We start from the raw sequence: 17,970 nt of genomic DNA on the forward strand, positions 1-17,970 counted from the left end.
GAAGTAGACACAATTATCTTCACTTCACAGATGAGAAAACTGAGGCTCCAAGAAGTAGAGTGATCTGCCCAAGGTCACACAACTAGTAACAGAGACAGGAATCCACCCAGACCTGCATGACCACATAGCTCATGCACTGCCCAGGAAGGTCGGTGCAGAAGGGAGCAAAGAGATTTTATAACCTTCCCCCATTCCATTTATAAAACAGCTACGTTGGAAAACAGATCAACAAACTGCTATATTTCACTTACTATGTGCCAGGCACTGTTCTTGCACTTTGCATGTATCAGCTCAATTTATCCTCCTCATATCACTAGGAGGTGAGTAGTTCTTTTTACAGATGAGAAAACTGAGGCACAGAGAACAGAGTAAACTAGCCTAAGGCCACACAGCAAGTGGTGGGGTCTGGACAGAAACCCAGCTCTAGACGGTGTGCTGCCTCTCCGATCCCAGGAGCAGAGGCCTCCCCTCTCCTAGTTCTTTGTCCTCTGACTTTCCTATATCACCACCCTCCTCATCTTCAGGGAGAGTCCACACTTCCTCATCCCTCTCTGGGTGGTGGTGGTGTTCTCTTGTGAAACTGCTTTGTGAAACTATTTCTTGTGCAAGGCTGTCTTTGATTAGATCATTATCTAGATTTCCAAAGAACTGAGAGGAAGGTTTATCAAAGCAAAGGCTTGGAGTTGCTTTTGGAGAAATTAATCAATTAATTAATCAATTAATCAGCAAGGGCTTGAGAGCAGGTTTTGTCCCCAGCCCTGTGCTGGGCATCTATGAACACAAAAGACATCCAGGACCTGGCCTCAACTCTCAAGGAAACAACAGTAAAGACAGCATGTAGGACTTCCCTGGTGGTGCGGTGGTTAAGAATCTGCCTGCCAATGCAGGGGACACAGGTTCGAGCCCTGGTCTGGGAAGATTCCCACATGCCGCGGAGCAACTAAGCCCGTGCACCACAACTACTGAGCCTGCGCACTAGAGCCCGTGAGCCACAACTACTGAGCCCACGTGCCACAACTTCTGAAGCCCATGTGCCTAGAGCCCGTGCTCTGCAACAAGAGAAGTCACCGCAATGAGAAGCCCGTGCACCACAATGAAGAGCAGCCCACGCTCGCCGCAATTAGAGAAAGCCCGCGCACAGCAACAAAGACCCGACACAGCCAAAATTAAATAAATTAAAAAAAAAAAAAGACAGCATGTAAGCTGTGTGCTGGGTCTGTGCACAGCTGTATTTCATAAGATATACAGGAGAGGAGTCAGAAAAGTTGTTATGAAGGAGATGGAATTTAAATAGGGTTTGAGAGAAGGAGCAAGGAAACCTTGTTCACTCTGATGGAGATAACAAAACTTGGCAGAAGGAAAGAAAGCAGTCCGGGCGAGAGAAACAACAGAAGTGTTTTCTGCATCCAAATCACTCAGATCCTCAGAAATAAACTAAAGAGAGAAAAAACTGGGATTATTTTTTCTGCCAAGTTTTGCTATTTCCATCAGTGAACAAAGAAAATCTCTTCCCCTAGCCGTGATGCTGCTTCTGGAATTGAAGAAGGGTGCTCTGCCTCATATGTCCACCAGGCGACAGAGCTGCTACTTCTGTTGCTAGAGCTCCAAGTACAATCGATCCAGCGAGAAAGGTGAAGGATCCCAGACTCCTCCTCAAATCAGCAGGTTGGAACGGCCCTGGGCCAGCGGTGGGCACCAGTCTTCTCAGTCTTAGCTGCCTACAGTCAGGGAGGAAATAGAATATAGAATGTAAGAGGAAGTTGGGTAAACAGAAAGGGAAGAGAGAGAGAGACATTAAAGAAGCATTCCCTCACAGGATCTAACCTCTTTGTACCATGAAAAGACCGTCCAATGAGCAGAAAAGGGGTCTCCGTGGGTTCAGGCTACCCATGCCTTCTGCTGTTGTCTTGACTGAGAAAAGTTAATGGGAGGCTTGGGTAACTATGAAAAATAATCAACTGCTAGTTTAAGACTGGTTTCAAGACAGCCAATTCGGGCTCTCTGGACAAGGGTAGCCATTCCAGCCACTGGAATGAGGAACTCTTGTGGTTTGGGGAGTACGACCCTCCTGGCCATCACCCCAGGCCCTGGTGTCATGCTGTGGGCTGTATGGGGCAGTAGGCATGCCACTGGCACCCTTTAGAGGAGCCCTGAAGTCAATATTTAGCTTTACTGTACATTCCACCATCTGAGCCAGGCAACCTGAAGCCACAAGAGCTGAGGGGGCTAGAGGGGAGGTGGAAGGGACACCAGTTTGAAGCCAGATATGTTGGCTTTTATCTGTCTCTGACTAGCTGTGCAACTTGCCGGAGTGAACCTGAGCCTTCCTTCCCCCATTTGTAAAATTGAAAGGCTGAATTAGAGCAATCGTACCTGATGTGCGTTCTAGCTCTGAAATTCTGAAAAACACACACTCCTTTGGCCAGAGGAACTGGGGAATGGGTGCGGGTTGAGGGTGGAGGGCGGTAGCCGCGACCAAGCAGCCTCAAGGGTCGACCCCACCCCTGCAGTCGGCTCCCCGGCAGTAGCCACTGCGGCACTGCCCGCCCCACCCCCGCCCTCATGGCCGGGTGGCGCACACCCACGGCTCCCTCCGAGACTTCTGGAATCTCGCTGGATTCCTCCCAGGAATGTTTATTGCCCTTTACATCTGCAAATCGCTTTACATCAGCAACCCTACTGCGCGATTATTAACCATCGCCGCAATATTCCTGGTTCCGCCTGTAAGAGGAATTGCGGGGGTCTGGATTTATGAAGGTGAAATCCGAAAGTAATTTGCCTGGGATTCACTCAATAATCAGTTAGCAACAGTTAATTAAGCGCCTAATACGAGCAAGGCGCAAAGAGACGCACAAATCCAGTTACTATGGAGGTCAGAATTGTAGGGGTCCTCAAAGAACTTCACTGATATTCCAATTATGTAATGCGCCGCTCCCCCCCGCCAATGCCTGTAACTAAAAGGTGATGGACGATCTCCCCTCACAAGCCTGACGACACAGAGCCCCACCCCCGAAGTTCATTTTACCAGGCTAGGTAAAGGGAAGTGACCTTCCCAAGGTCACTTATCCCCCAAGGGGCAACGCTGATCCCAGAACCTCGGCCTTCAAAGCTTTTCACTGCGCCGTGGACGAGAATTTTAAGTTCAAGCCTATAAAATGTAAAATAGTGAGGCGAAGGATGGCTGTTTCCATGATTTCGGGCACAGAGTGAGAAAATCGTGATCCCAGCTCTCCCACCCCAAACAAACGAAACAGCCCAAATCTTGGCTACAGCCTCAACGAGACAAATGTTTGGGACCCCAGAGTTCATCCATCAGTCATCCACGCCTTCCCTCGGGGTCCCTATCGCCCCTGCCCCTCGCCTCCGCTCGGGTGTCGGGGATGGGTCTGGGGTCGCGTGGAACCGAGCGGCCCGCAGCAGCTCCACGGGGGCGTGGTCGGGGACAGAGGGCGGGGGAAGGCGGGAGTCCGGCTCCCAGCCTCGTCCAGACGGGCGGCGCCGTGGCTGAGCCAAATATGGGCAGAGCGGAAGCAGCGGGCAGACGTCACGGCGCCGGGTGGGGGCCGAGCTGCGGGGCCGATGACGGGAGGCGCTGACGGCACCTACGTCTCACCATGGAAACCAAACAGTAAATAGAGGAATTGCGAGCTCCTGGCGCGGCCCGACCCGGCGACCTGGCCAGAAGCAAAGGGCCGGAAGCTGGGAAGGGCCGGGAGAAACCTGGGCTTGGCAGAGGAAGGCAGGGGCGCGGCGAGGGTGCTCCGAGGGCGGAGAAGGGACGCCGAGAGAGCGCCTCCTCTGACAGGTCCTTGGGAAGCCGGCTCTCCCTCAGCCCAGGATCCAGCAGGGGCAGGTCAGGAACAGAAAGAAGCCCTCCTGGATGGAAAGAAGCCTTCCTGTCCTTTTTGAAGGGCTTCCACGGCCTGCAAGGTTGTTGGGGATATTGGTGTTTCTTTGTTTTTCCTTACTAGTGTCTAAGAATTCACACATTGGGACCGCACTACCCGGACTCAAATTCCAGCTCCGCCACTCTAGTTGGCTGATCATGAGCAGATCACAATCTTCTGTGCCCTCGGACTATATTATCTATAAAATAAGGGTAATAGCAGGACTTACCTGGATTCATGAGTTAATATAAATGTGTGTGTGTGTGTTTGGAACAGTGTCTAGCGCATTGTGAACCTCAATTAGTGCTAGCTGTTAATTTTTTTTTTTTCTTTGGCGGTACGTGGGCCTCTCACTGTTGTGGCCTCTCCCGTTGCGGAGCACAGGCTCCGGACGCACAGGCCCAGCAGCCATGGCTCACGGGCCCAGCCGCTCCGCGGCATGTGGGATCCTCCCAGACCGGGGCACGAACCCGCGTCCCCTGCATTGGCAGGCAGACTCAACCACTGCACCACCAGGGAAGCCCAGCTGTTAATTTTTATTCCTAAGCAACACAACAGTGGGTTAGTAGTTTAGTCAACTACTAAATTATACTACTGATGATGTAATGGGTTTTTTCTTTATTCGTTTTTTAGTTTTAAAATAAATAATTTTAAAATAATTTTCCAGACTTCCCTGGTGGCGCAGTGGTTAAGAATCTGCCTGCCAATGCAGGGGACACGGGTTTGAGTCCTGCTCCAGGAAGATCCCACATGCCACGGAGCAACTAAGCCTGTGCACCACAACTACTGAGCCTGCGCTCTAGAGCCTGTGAGCCACAGCTACTGAGCCCACGTGTGACAACTACTGAAGCCCGCGTGCCTAGAGCCCGTGCTCCACAAGAGAACTCACCGCACTGAGAAGCCCGTGCACTGCAATGAAGAGTAGTTCCCACTCTCCGCAACTACAGAAAGCCTACCCAACGCAGCCAAAAATAAATAAATGTATTTAAAAAAGAAAACAGTAATCCCAGCAACTGTTTAGAACTTAAAACAACAAAAGATTTTTTCAGGAAAGAGTATTTTGTCACTGATGATGTCTAGAATTGCCAGTTCATGGTGTTAATTAAAAAGCAGACCAAGTTGAACTGGTTTTATTATTACTTTTAAATTCTCAGCAGGTAATGTGGATGACACACAATGTGTGTGTTTTGTGGTTGACAGACCCTAGTGTGATCCCCAGTAATTCCTGCCTCCTGGTGTCCATGTTGGGAATTTGTGTGATTCCCTCCCCTTGAGGTAGAACCTGAGGCTTGCTTCTAAGCAACAGAATATGTGGAAAAGGTAATGGGATGTCACCCCTAGATTATGTCGTGGTATGTACATATATATATATATATATATATATATATATATATATATATCCATCTTGCTAGCACACACTAGTAGGTTTTCCTGCTGGGCTTGAGGAAGTGAACAGCCATGTTGAGGAAGCTCTCAGGGCAAGGAGCTATGAGCAGCCTCTAGGACCTGAGGGTGGCCTCCGGCCAACAACCCGGATGAGCTCAGAAGCAGATTGTTTCCCATTCAAGCATCCAGCTGAGAGTGAGCTTGTCTGACACCTTGATTGCAACCTTGTGAGACCTTGAACAGAGGACTGAGCTAGGCTGTGCCTGGACTCCTGACCCACAGAGACTGTGAGATCATGAATACGTGTTGTTTTAAGCTGCTTGATTTGTTGTGATTTGTTATACAGAAGCAGAACACTAATCCACCCTCTTTGCCTGTACCTAGCACTTGCTTGGTGTCCCACTGTAGCACTGCATATGCTGCTCAGACCTTCTACCCTAAATGATGTGGTGTGGGCCTCTTCAATGCATTGCCACAGTCATCATCTGATGTCATCAATGTTTGGAAGCTGTAGGGGTGGTTTGAGATTTTTGAAACCCACTCCTGATTTGGTAGCGGAAACAGTCTCAGAGGGGTTAGAGTGTCACCCTAGGTCATAGAAGTACATATTTAGGGGCAGATTTAACAGTCTAGCAAAGCAGTTAAGCACTTTGGACTTTAGAGTCACAAAGAGCTGATTTCAAATCTCAGATCTGCTACTTAGCAGTTGTGTGACCTCGGTTAACTCAACTTTTCCTAGATCATCTTCCTATTGGTAAAATGAGGATCCTAATTGTATCTGCCTCATAGGTTTGTGGTGAGGACTAAATGAGAGTATCCATTCAACAAAACAATTACTGTGTGCCCATTATGTGCTAGTTGCTAGAGGCAAAATGATTAGCAAAGCGAATCTGGTCTCCGACTTAGTGTTGCCTGTAAAGTACATGGCACAGCCTGGAATGTAGCAAGCACATGTGAAATGCTGACCATTATCAATATTATATCCTAGGTTCTAGCCCAACCACATGCCTCCAGACAAGCTCTATAAATTGACATTATAGAACCTCTACCATGTAATTCCAACCACCTACATCCCCTCCCCACCCCATTATTCCACAGGTATCTTGAGCTCAATGTGTCCAACACAGGACTTACCTTCTTATCCCCCAAACCTGCTCTTCTTCCTAGAGTCACAAAGTCACTGGGGGACCCACAAGCCTCCTTGTGGGTCAAGCCTGGTACAGCTGGGAGTGAACTTGGATTCCTCCCTCTCCCTCACCTCCCACATCCACTCAGTCACCAAGTCCCAACAGTCCTACCTGCTAATTACCTCTTGTTCCCTCCCTGTTCCCACCACCACTGTCTGGGTTCAACCTACACACAACTGAACTAAGTAAATACCAGGCTCTTCGTGGCCTGGCCACAGTTACCTCTTGTTGGCCTGTCTCCAGCCCCCTCCACTTTGATGTGGCAATATTGATGTAAATGAAATCAACTATACTTATACGGTGCTCTATAGTTTACATCTCCCACCCACTCTTCCCCCAGCCCTGCATTTTATAGTCCGGCAAAACTAACTGTGTTGTCTTCTGGGTCTGTGCCTTTACAGCGTATATCCCTCTGCCTCCTGGAATCCTCCCTCTGCTGCCTGCTCATCTAGCAAATTCCATCCATCTTTGAAGCCCAGCTCAGCGGTCACCTTCCCAGAGACTCCCTCAGGTAGAGTTCATCACTCCCTCCTTCTCATAACCCCTGCACATCTCTTGTCAATTTTCATTGCTGCAGTGTGTGTAATACGTTTATGTGTCTTTCTCCCTTTCCAGGCCAGGAACTCCAGCCTGTGCCTTCTTTGCATCTGAATCCAGCACCTGATACAGAAACCTTTTTTGGTTAACATTTATTTGTTTATTATTTATTTTGGCTGTGACGAGTCTTAGTTGCAGCACGCGGGACCTTTATTGAGGCATGCATGTGAGATCTAGTTCCCGGATCAGGGATCGAGCCCAGGCCCCCTGAACTGGGAGCATGGAGTCTTACCACTGGACCACCAGGGAATTCCCTGGAAAGTTTTTTTTTTGGCTGTGTTGGGTCCTCATTGCTGCGCGTGGGCTTTCTCTAGTTGCGGCGAATGGGAGGGCTACTCTACATTGTGGTGTTCAGGCTTCTCATCGTGGTGGCTTCTCTTGTTGCGGAGCACGGGCTCTAGGCGCATGGGCTTCAGTAGTTGCAGCACGCAGGCTGAGTAGTTGTGGCACACGGGCTCTAGAGTGTAGGCTCAGTAGTTGTGGTGCACGGGCTTAGTTGCTCCACGGCATGTGGGATCTTCCCGGACCAGGGCTCGAACCTGTGTCCCCTGCATTGGCAGGCAGATTCTTAACCACTGCTCCATCAGGGAAGCCCCCTGGAAACTTTTTATTGAATGAGATGAAGTCCATGCTTGCTCCAGAAGATATATATTTTCTCCCTTGACCCCCATCTCCCTAAATTATAAAGCAATAAATAATAGCTCACCCTTCTATAACACTCCTGTGTGCCCAGGCACTGTACTAAGCTCCATACAGACTAACTTATTTAATGCTCACGACAACCACAGAGGTGGGTACAATTATTATCTCCCTTTCACAGATGAGGAAACTAAGGTGCAGAGAGGAGAGGTAAACTGCCCAAGGTCAAGGAGCCAGGATTCAAAGCTGAGTCCATGCTCTGAACCACTCTGCTCTATTGGATCCAATTCCTCGAATCCAGATTAATTTATCATTTTTCTTTGATAAATTTAGCTGCAATGACAGTCTCATGATTGACTAAAAAGCCTGAAAATGAATCACTGTTTCTGTAGCTCTGACCACAAATTGCTCCCCGAAGTGAACATGGGAGCAACTGGGGCCTGTGCCATTTACCCTTATGTTGGAGGTGCTGCATTTTGCTCCACTCGCTTCAGCAGCGTCCCCTTCCTACATGTAGCTGCTTCTAATGTAGCTGATGCTCAAACCCCTCCGGGTTCTTATTCTCATCAACTGAATGAACCAAACCTCAGCACCATGTCAGTTTGAGCTGAAAGTTAAAACAGTTTATTAGTTAAGAAGATCCGATGCATCAGGACAGGCAGCCTCCTTGGGACAACAGCCAGAGCCCTTTCTGATCTTCGTTCTCTTGGGCAGTTGAACAGCGCTCGAGAAGAGCAAAGGAAAGGCAGCTTAGATCAGCCCGCGGATCGGTGTGTGGAGCCATTGAAATGAATTGCGTTACCCCTAAGCCAGTTTATGCTTCTGTTGCATTCACCTGAGTGCAAAGTGGACCTGTATTACGCCAGCACCCTTCAGGGACTTTGAACTCATTCATCTGGAGGCAGTACACTTTATTCCCATCTGCTTTTGCCCAGGTCTGGGCATATTCTTGTAAATGATGATTGTGATAATGATATTGATATTGGTAATGATCGTGATAGCCGCTAACCCTATTCTTCTCTTCTCATGCAGAATAAATTGTAAGTTTTATAATTTAGCACACCAAGTACAAGGATCCAAAACTCAAATGCATTTGTGGAATAGTCTGAAAATTTTATTTTATATCAATGAGAGTGAAAAACATTGTTTTGTTTGTTTCCTGGAAGATGATGATACTTAAATTTACATATGCATCTAGTCTTCATTTGGTATTGAAATAAATTTCTCAATTTGTAATTAGTCTAGAAGTGTCACTGACCTGCAGCATACTTGTATTTTGGGGTACCCCTCAAAATTCCTTCCCAAGCCAGCTAGTTTGTCGCCTTAATATTGTAGAACTCTTGACAAGAGTTTTTTTTAAAAAACAAGAAGCCTTGCTCTTTCACTCAGGAAGAAATCTATGAAGAACACGGCTCATCTTCACTGTTAAGTTCTAGTTATCTCCCTTTAGATGTTTTTGTCAATTTAATCCACCTTCATTCATTCATCCATCTCCATTCATTTAACAAGCATTTGAGTCCCTAGTAGTCCTTGGGGCTAGAGAGGTGATCAAGACAGAAAAGGTCCCTGCTCACATGGAACTTACAGGCAGTGGTGAAGGGTAGAAATTTGTTAAAAAGGGAAAGGAAACATAAATAAGGTGTTGCAGACAGTGATAGAACGACCTGGGAAGGTTTCTTGGAGGGGATGTTCTTTGAGCTGAGTCCTGACCAACAGGAAGGAGCCAGCCTGGGAAAAGAAGCCCAGGCAGAGGGACAGCAAGTGCAAAGGTCCTGCAGCAGGGACAGGCATGCTATGTGTCAGGCATGGAAGGAAGGTCAGTGAGCAGAGTGGTGTCCACGGAAGGACAGGAGATGGTGGTGGAGAGGAGTCAAGAGTGAGCTCTTTAATATTTATAGCAAAACAGCACAGCTTAAAATGCTCTGAGATTCAGCATTCAAGTGATGCTCGTATCTCATTTATTTTGTGAGGAATATGATTATTCTGTGTTTGGAGGAAGTCTTACACACAGCTGAAAGACTGAATTTTTGTTTTCGATTTTTTTTTTTACTTGAAAAACATAAAAACTTCAGCTGATTTCCTTAGAGTAATCTGAAAACTTTTACTTTGCCTCTGTCTCTACTTTGTCCATTAATTAAAGATAGCATAATTGATTTACTTTCTTTCATGCATGGAAAGTTGCTGTTGATACAAAATTACTGTTATTAGAACAAATTGTTAAATGCTACCCTTTAATTTTGAGAATTACACAAGATGCAGGGATGTGCAAAGATGATGCAGAGTCTACAATCCACTATTATATAAAGATAATTCTCTTTTCTTCTACCCTTTTTCCATCTAAAATTAATTTGGAGCTGGAAGCACAAAGGCAGTGCATTCACTTTGAAGTTGAATTGGTAGAAGTAATCCAGGGAGGCAGCGGAGGAATTCCAGGAGCCAAAGATGGAACTGGGGTATATGTTTGAAGCCAGACATAAAAGATATGAAATCCCCATTGCTTAATATCATAACAGGGCCTGGAATAGGAGAATTGAGAGAGTATGTGTGGAATATATTTCTGCTTGTGGAAATAGTGCAGAATTTATTCATTTATCCACCCAGCAAATATTTGTTAACCCTGTACTATGTGCCAGGCACTAAGCCAGGTCTGGGGGTCCATTAATGAACAAATTAGACATTCTCCCCATAAAGAAATGACCCCTTTGCATCCTTATTTCCATCTCTTGCTATTATATGAGTATCTTTTGTATCAGTGAACGATGGTGCCCTGAGGTAGTCATTTTGTTGAGACCAGTGTAAGGCCATATCATGTGGGTAGTGATAGTCTCTCCCAAAAGGAAGTTGACATTCCCAATGTCCATCATGCATGGGAGTTGTTGAATCCTGAGCCAGGAAAAGAGGATTTGGAAGGAGCCCCTTTAGCTAGAAAGAGAGGGAATTCCTTTCTTCTCTTGATCCCATGAGAATGGTGGGCAGAGAGCTTGGTGGGATGTCAACCCAATGGTGGACCCTATAGGTCCTCTGAGAAGCCTGTTAAAGAGATTCTCTGTGTGCGAGGCCCTCTCCTGGGCCTTTAATGCAGGCTGCTGATGGAGCAGACTGGTCTCATCAGGGCTATGGTGAACTAGAAGAAGGGTCTGCGTGCAGGCAGAGGTCAGGGCTGTCAAGTGAAAAGCAAGCCTGTCTCTCTAATCAGCACGGGGCTGACCGAAGCCATTAGTCAGGTCTCCAGGAGTTCAGTGTCCAGGGCTAGAGGTTTAGCTTCCCTTCCCCATCTGAGAAATCTGCTTCCACGTGTTGTTACTACTGTACATGTAGGGGATCCAGCTGGTTTCCTTCAGATATCTTCTTGTTACTTCAGATCTAGGTGTTAGTTACAGTAATTCTGTATCCAGTTTAGGTCCTATCTAAAGGCTACAGAAAATTTACCCTCTGGACAGCAAACAGGGAGTCTAAGGCCATTTTCATGATTGCCCGACAGGCAAAAATAATACGCAAGTGATGTGTGAGAGGTCAGTGCTCTTAAGAGCCTAAAGCAAGTTGCTTTCAAATGTCAGTTATTATGTGAGGAGCTGGGAGATCATAGGTGTGAACACCACCCTCAATGGAACTGTCATTTTAAATTAAAACTTTCAACTTGGCTGAGTATGACATCCCATAACCACCCAGTGATTTTTACTATCACCAAAGCATTAGAAGGCTGGCCCTGAAGCTCCTCTTCCACCTGGCACGGGTGCAAACCCGGGCTCTGGCTTCCGAGCTTGGTGCCCACATGATAGCAGAGAGCAGTGGAGGAAGGACGCCACCTCCTCTCTCTGTGGTTGGTACCTGTGCATGGAAGCACTCCATCACCAGAGGTGTCCCAGACAAAGGTCATGTTCTTCATTAAGGTGATAAAGTTTCTAAGTTAAAGCGTATTCAGTCATGTTGACTTCTCCTTCTCGAGCTATCATGTAACTTTTTATTTACCGAATGATCGACCATTGTTTGTACTGTTTGAGATCTCTCTGAATTCTCAGAGCCAGCTTTTTCTTCCCCCAGTGAATGTCAGGCATATGTTAAAGAAACTTCAGAAATTACAATGCATGTATTACAAATGGATAGGGATGAGAACCCCCCCTCCTTTCTTTCTGAGAATAAAAAGAATACAACTAAATGTATGTCTGTTTGAGTTAAGGACTGAAGAGTTAAGGACTGAAAAGTTGTGGGTTTATTTTTTTTCCTAACCAGGTGAAAACTTTTTCATTTTCTTTTTTTGGCCACACCACGAGGCATGTGGGATCTTAGTTTCCGGACCAGGGATCAAACCCCCGTCCCCTGCATTGGAAGGGCAGAGTCTTAACCACTGGACTGCCAGGGAAGTCTGAAAACTTTTTTTTTTTTAAACCAAGTGTTAAGAGGCAGTTCAGCCTGATGGATAGGGTAATGAATGAAGTTAAGATTCCAATCCCAATAGTGGAATATTGAGAAAGTCATCATTCTAACCGTTCAATTTGCTCTCCTTTAAGGAGGGAGTAACCTTCACATGATTTTGTGGCAAAAAGTTAAAGTGGTTCGTGCAAAACTTAATTGTTTGCTAAAAGGATTCCTAGAAGACCAAGACATTTAGTATTAGCACAACTAGACTTAAACATGCCCCTCTTTGACTTTTAAAACAGAAAAAGGAAGACGTGTTCTCACAAAAGCTGTTACAAAGCAGTTTCCCATTCCGAGAATCTCTAAGGGGAGACTCAGCACTGCAAGGTGAAGACACGCGTTTGTACAATTTTCCAATGTCAGCTCCAGAGTTTCTCTCTTTTTGATAAGGGATCAAACAGAGGGGTGTGTCCCCTCCAGGAGCTACCCTTCTTGACAAACTGGTCTCCAATGATACCTTCCGGAATCTTACAAAACTTCCAGAATGAAAAGAGCACAAGGTTGGTCGCATTCAACTTAAATGCTTTTATTGACAATGTCTTTGAACAATAAGCAAACAATGCTTAAATTTTTCATTCAGATTCACTTTCCACATGTCAAAAGACTTCAAGGTAGAAAAAAATAAAATAAAAATATAAATATCTGAGAATCCATCTTAATAAATAAATTAAAAACACAATAAAACGTTTTCATGGAAAACTGTTAATGTCAGAACATTCAGACCACCTCAACAATGCATGATCAGTAACGTTACAATGAACATTGATGTTGAAGAAAAACTACAGTACATGGATATAGCTATTTATTTCTATCTACCAGAAAATAAAGTTGTATCTTTTCTTAGTTTAATATTGGTCATTGCTAATCAGAACACACAATTGCCAGGAACACAGTAGTTATTGTTAAAATCAGCTGCACTAGATACAATTTGAAAATATCCAGCACCAGGTTAATTCCAAAACAAACCCCAATAGATTAGTTAATGCTATGAGAAGACTAAAGAGAAAGAGAAAAGAGACACAGACCCAGGCCTGGCTCAACATGCTACTAACTACCAGCTCTCAGATGTGTCACTGGGAACAATACACACTCCATGCGTTTTGCTACATCTCCGGAAGAGGTAAGGACTTGAGTCCACACATGGATGCTGTCAAGTCCTTGAGGCCCACAGCCTGGTGTGTTTCACGCACAGATAAGGTCCTCCCTAGGTCTATGGGAACCCTCGAGGGAAGACGTGTTCCTCCTCTCTGTAATGCACCGACTCGGGCAGTGGCACGTGCGTGCCTGCTGCCTCCCCTCTCTGCCTGCTCACAGGGCCAGCAGCGTGGGTGAGCTGAGCGAGTCAGAGGAGGGCTCATTGCTGCTGCTGCCCTTGCGGTGGGCAGCCGCACAGCTGGGGAAGGAGTCAGCCTCAGGGTAGGTGAAGACAAAGGAAGACGTGTAAGTAGTGCAGCTGGGTGTACAGGTGACCACCGGGGTGCACAGGGGTTCCAGCTCTGTGGCCATGGGCCCCATCCCCAGGGAGCCACCGTGCAGGGGCTCCCAGTCTGCTGCATAGAAGGAACCAGACAGGTCCATGTCTGGCACAGAGCGGGCGGTCTCAGAGCCGCCGGGCCTGGACGATGCTGGGAACAGGAAGTCATCAAAGGGCTCAGCCTTCAGCTCCATGCTGCTGATGCTCTTGACAGGCTCCACTGAGGGCTTGGGCTCAGGGTCATTAAGGAGGGGTAGGGTGAAGGCCTCCTCAGATTCGGGGGTGGCGGCTTCAGGCAGGCCCCCGCTCAGATCAAGGGAAGCCACAGACATTTCTTCTGGGAAGCCCATGTCATCAGGGATCTTGCAGGCAGGTCGGTGAGCTGCCAGGATGAACTCTAGTTTTTCCTTCTCCTTTAGCAGGTTGGCAATCTCAGTCTGCAAAGCAGACTTCTCATCTTCTAGTTGGTCTGTTTCCTGGATAGAGAGGACAAAGCAAAGCATAAGACACGATCTTACTCAAGGACGCTGCTCCCTTATGTCCAATCTCCAACTTTCCCCTTAAGTTTTAAAAAGAAATGAGCCATGGGATCTACCTACCGCTTGGAGTGTGTCAGTCAGCTCCCTCCTCCGGTTCCGGCATTTGGCTGCAGCCATCTTATTCCTTTCCCTTCGGATTCTCCTTTTCTCCTCTTCTTCTGGGGACAACTGGGGGTGGGGGGGGAAGAACAGCATTCAGTATCAGTGTCTGCCCTCAGCTCCATTCACCCACCCCAGTGACACTGGCTCCTGCAGCTTCCCAGCTCCTAACACCTCTTCTATGAAGCCATTTCTAACCTGCAGTTGCAAGCTGGGTGTGACTTGCATTAAAATAAGAACCTCAGCAAGAGCCAAAGAAGAGCCCAGACTGAAAACATGAGACAGGAACCTATTAGGGAAGAAACTACACATTAGGGTATTTCTTAGAGTGGGACTATCAGAGCCTAACTTGGGATGGAAAGGGCTTGGAGCCAGGGCTCCCTGTTCGGGATATCTAGTCATTTCCATCAATGGCTTCACCCTGTCCGCTGGGCTCCCCACCTCCACCAGTGCTGAAGCCACTCTACGCCCACCCCAGGGAAGGTGCTGAGAACTCACCTGTTCCACCTTGCCCCTCCTGCCAATGCTCTGAGCTCTGCCTCCGGTCATGGTCTTCATGACTCCAGCCCTGGAGTAAGCCCCAGCCGAGGGGGTGGGGACTCCATAGGGGTGGGGGGCTCTGGTCTGGGATGGGGCCACGGAGGAGACCAGGGTGGGCTGCACTAGCCACTGCAGGTCCGGGCTGGTCGAGATGGCGGTCACTGTTGGGATGAAGTTGGCACTGGAGACGGCCAGATCGGTGCAGAAGTCCTAGAATGAAACAGAAGGAGAAAGCTGACGTGAGTGAGCAGATTCTGGACGCAGGTGGGGTGAGCAGAGTTCCAAGTGCCGCATGCAGCAGGGAGAGAGGGAGGAGAAACCGTTCTGCCATGGACTGCTCAGGTCTTTTTACATGCCCCTCATCCTGGATGAAAGGTTTCCCCCTTTTTTCCCAAGAATTCCGCAGCGCAGTGCCTTTTTCCTCCATCCTGCTGCTGCGTTCCCGTTATCCCTTCAGCATCACTCTCTTGAAAGGGGGTTTGTTATAAATATCTCTGACGTCTGCGCTGACGCAGGCGCCGCTCCGGAGTCTCCTGAATGAACTCGCTTTTTATCAATGAAACTGCCTTACACACCCGCCTGCTTCACCCCACCCCTCCTCCTTGCTCCAGGCTGCGAGGGGAGGGGAGATTGCCGCTTTTTGCCGCCTCCCCAGAGGCGCCGGACTCTAGTTGGCGAGTCTTTGCTTGGGACACTTTTGTCCCAGCTAATGTCAGAGATCAGTCAGGGAGGGCGGGCCGGGGGCAGCTCAGAATGAGCCTGCCGCGGGAAAGGAGAACCAATTCTTATTATGACAAGCTTCCGTGCGCTCCGAACAAGTTCGGGAATCCGGAGGTAGGGCTGCTCTGGCCGGGGCAAGCCTCCCTCCCCGCCGGCGAAAGGGCTCCTCGATTCGTCTTCCTGAGCCGTCCCTCCCCGGTTTCTCCTCCCCGGTGACCCCGAGCCCCAAGCCCTGAGCCCCGGGCCCCGCGGCAGCGCGAAGCCAGCCTCACCTGCGCATTGACGGGAGAGCCCATACTGGAGAAGGAGTCGGCCGGTGAGTGGTAGTAGGAGAGGCTGTCCCCGGCCGGGGAGGCGCTGCTGCAGCGGGAGGATGACGCCTCGTAGTCGGCGTTGAAGCCAGAGAACATCATGATCGCGGGTAGTCAAAGCCGGGCGAGGGGCTGAGGGAAGGAGGCAGGTAGGTAGGAGCTGTGCGGCAGAGCTAGGTAGGAGCGCTGTTGCTGCTCACTCGCTGCGCCGCCGCCAGCTCAGTCTCAGCTTCTTAGCTGCTCGCTGCCGATGCGGTTGGGAGTAGTAGGCGCCGCAGCCACCGCTTTTATAACCCTTTTGTGAATGAGCCCTACACGTCACGGGGCGCAACCATTGTGGCTCTCGAGGGGTGTCGCGCGGGCCTGGCCACATCTTCGGTCTCCTTGCCGTCTCCGCCGCCCTCGCAGATCCCTGCCTCCCGTCTTGTCGTGTTTCTTTATCTTGTGAGCGTTTCGCAATCTGGGTCTTGGGGTGGCTTGGAGTCCCAGAGATGAGGGACTTCGGGGATGGCTCCCCCCACGACTGCAGGGAACGGCCGTGGAAACCTGCTGACGCAGATGTCCTAATATGGACATCCTGTGTGAAGGGGAGGGAGGGATTGACGGGAACTGCTCGCGGGCTGCAGCCAACACCGAGGGTGCAGCGCGGGGGGAGGCGGGGGCCGCGGCCAGGGGGAGGGGAGGAGGGAAAGGAGGAGAAGGCGAGGGAACATTCTCACCTGGTTCAATGCGGACCCTTGTTCCCGGGGTGGGAGGATGGGGTGGGGGCGCCCTTCTACCCCTCTACGGAAAGCGGGGCACATTCTGAGGCTCTGGTATAGGCGAAACAGGTACACAGCCCCGAGGGCTTAAGCCTCGGCCCCCGAAGGAATGCGCCTCCACCCCCATTCCCCATTCTAGCCCTAATTTAGGGCAAACTGTGGGAGCAGACCCTCAGCCCCTCGCTTCAAGCCCCCGGACTCCAGCACTACTAGGATTGTTAACTGCGTTTGGAAGCAGAGAGTCGGGGGATCCAAAATAAGAGAATACGATAACCTACTTTACCTACGAGGCTGGGAATTTTCATTTTAATTTTTTTGTTTTTAAGGAAAAAGGCGCATTTTTTTTTCTTGGCCATATATGACATGTTAGTGTTACTGTCAAACCCCTGAGAAACTAGTCAATAAACATTCTGCAGAACCTCCATGCAAGGGTGTCTGGAGGGTCGTTTGCCTGGTTCTGAGCTTGGGCCCGGGGCCTGGGGGTGTTATGTGGACAAGGTCATTAGTTCTGGGTACCGGATGGAGTGAGCTCTTGGGGGAGCGCAAGTCCGTGCTGGGGAGGTGGGGGTGGTTCGGTGCCCCAGGAAGCTGGTGATTGGGAGCCCGCAGCCAGTGATTTTCCAGCACGGACTTGGAGGGGGGAGGACCGGGGGCGCTTGGAAGGACCGTGCCCAGCAGCGCCCAGGCCGGAATCCTCGGCGTCTGGGGCCTCAGGCACCGCTCGGTGGCCTGGAAAACAGGGCTTTGGGGCAGCAAGGTGCTCTATAGTGCGTTGCGCCCCCCAGAAGCCCCCAGCCTCCTGCTCGGATGCAAAGGACAGCCGAGGTCAAACTGCCCCGGGTCGGTCCCAGCGCGTCGGCCACCTCCGGGACGCGAAGCCACAAGTCCCCGTAGAGACACAGGTCCCTGTGTCCCTTCCCCCACTCTTCGGGCACGGGGGTCACGGTGGTCACCTGGAGAGGGGCGAGGCGGGATTAGGGCTGCGGGCGGATCCTTCGGGACGCGCGGGGAGCGGGACCGCCGACCTGCCTCCCGCCGCCGCACCCGAGAGCCAGGCGATCCTGCTATAGATAGAAACAGGGAAGCAGCTGTTTACAGCAACACTGCGCCGCCAGGGCAGTCTCCAGGCGACGCCGAGCGGCCGGGCGCGCCGTCGGCCTGGCGAGGCCGCCCTCCCTCCTCGCTCCACGGGGGCCTCGGCCTCCCCGGCCCGGCAGCAGCCACTCCCGCCGCCTGACCTCATCTGCCCAGTTCGGGAGCTGAGTGCGGCTTGCGCGCGGCTGGGCGCTAACCTCCATTCTTAGAGATGCGAACCCGGCGAGAGCTGGGAGGGCAGGGAGGCGGGGATTCGTGGAACTGGGCCACTTGCTATTTTTGCATTCCCTGTCACAAGCAGAGGTGAAAACAGAGTTTC

The 17,970-nt window shown here is 49.7% G+C and overlaps 1 protein-coding gene across 1 annotated transcript; it reads right to left on the reverse strand.

The window, feature by feature from the left end:
- Window positions 1-12,617: 12,617 nt before the first annotated feature.
- On the reverse strand, window positions 12,618-16,031 carry FOS (Fos proto-oncogene, AP-1 transcription factor subunit). Its single transcript, XM_082855468.1, has 4 exons — window positions 15,757-16,031; window positions 14,723-14,974; window positions 14,186-14,293; window positions 12,618-14,062 (listed from the first exon to the last, which is right to left on the reverse strand). The coding sequence occupies exons 1-4, from the start codon at window positions 15,895-15,897 to the stop codon at window positions 13,421-13,423; spliced, it is 1,143 nt and encodes a 380-aa protein (XP_082711594.1). The 5' UTR covers window positions 15,898-16,031; the 3' UTR covers window positions 12,618-13,420.
- Window positions 16,032-17,970: the final 1,939 nt, after the last annotated feature.

The sequence above is a fragment of the Leucopleurus acutus genome (assembly GCF_964270905.1).
Source record: "Leucopleurus acutus genome assembly, chromosome: 1".
In the NCBI taxonomy this organism is placed as follows: domain Eukaryota; kingdom Metazoa; phylum Chordata; class Mammalia; order Artiodactyla; family Delphinidae; genus Leucopleurus; species Leucopleurus acutus.

What these genes read in the sequence shown, in the direction of transcription:
- FOS (XM_082855468.1), bottom strand. Translation starts at nt 15,897, where the DNA reads ATGATGTTCTCTGGCTTCAACGCCGACTACGAGGCGTCATCCTCCCGC. An exon ending in GCTCTCCCGTCAATGCGCAG is followed by an intron (nt 14,975 to 15,756) that starts GTGAGGCTGGCT and finishes GTTTCATTCTAG; the next exon opens with GACTTCTGCACCGATCTGGC. An exon ending in GGAGGGGCAAGGTGGAACAG is followed by an intron (nt 14,294 to 14,722) that starts GTGAGTTCTCAG and finishes CCCCACCCCCAG; the next exon opens with TTGTCCCCAGAAGAAGAGGA.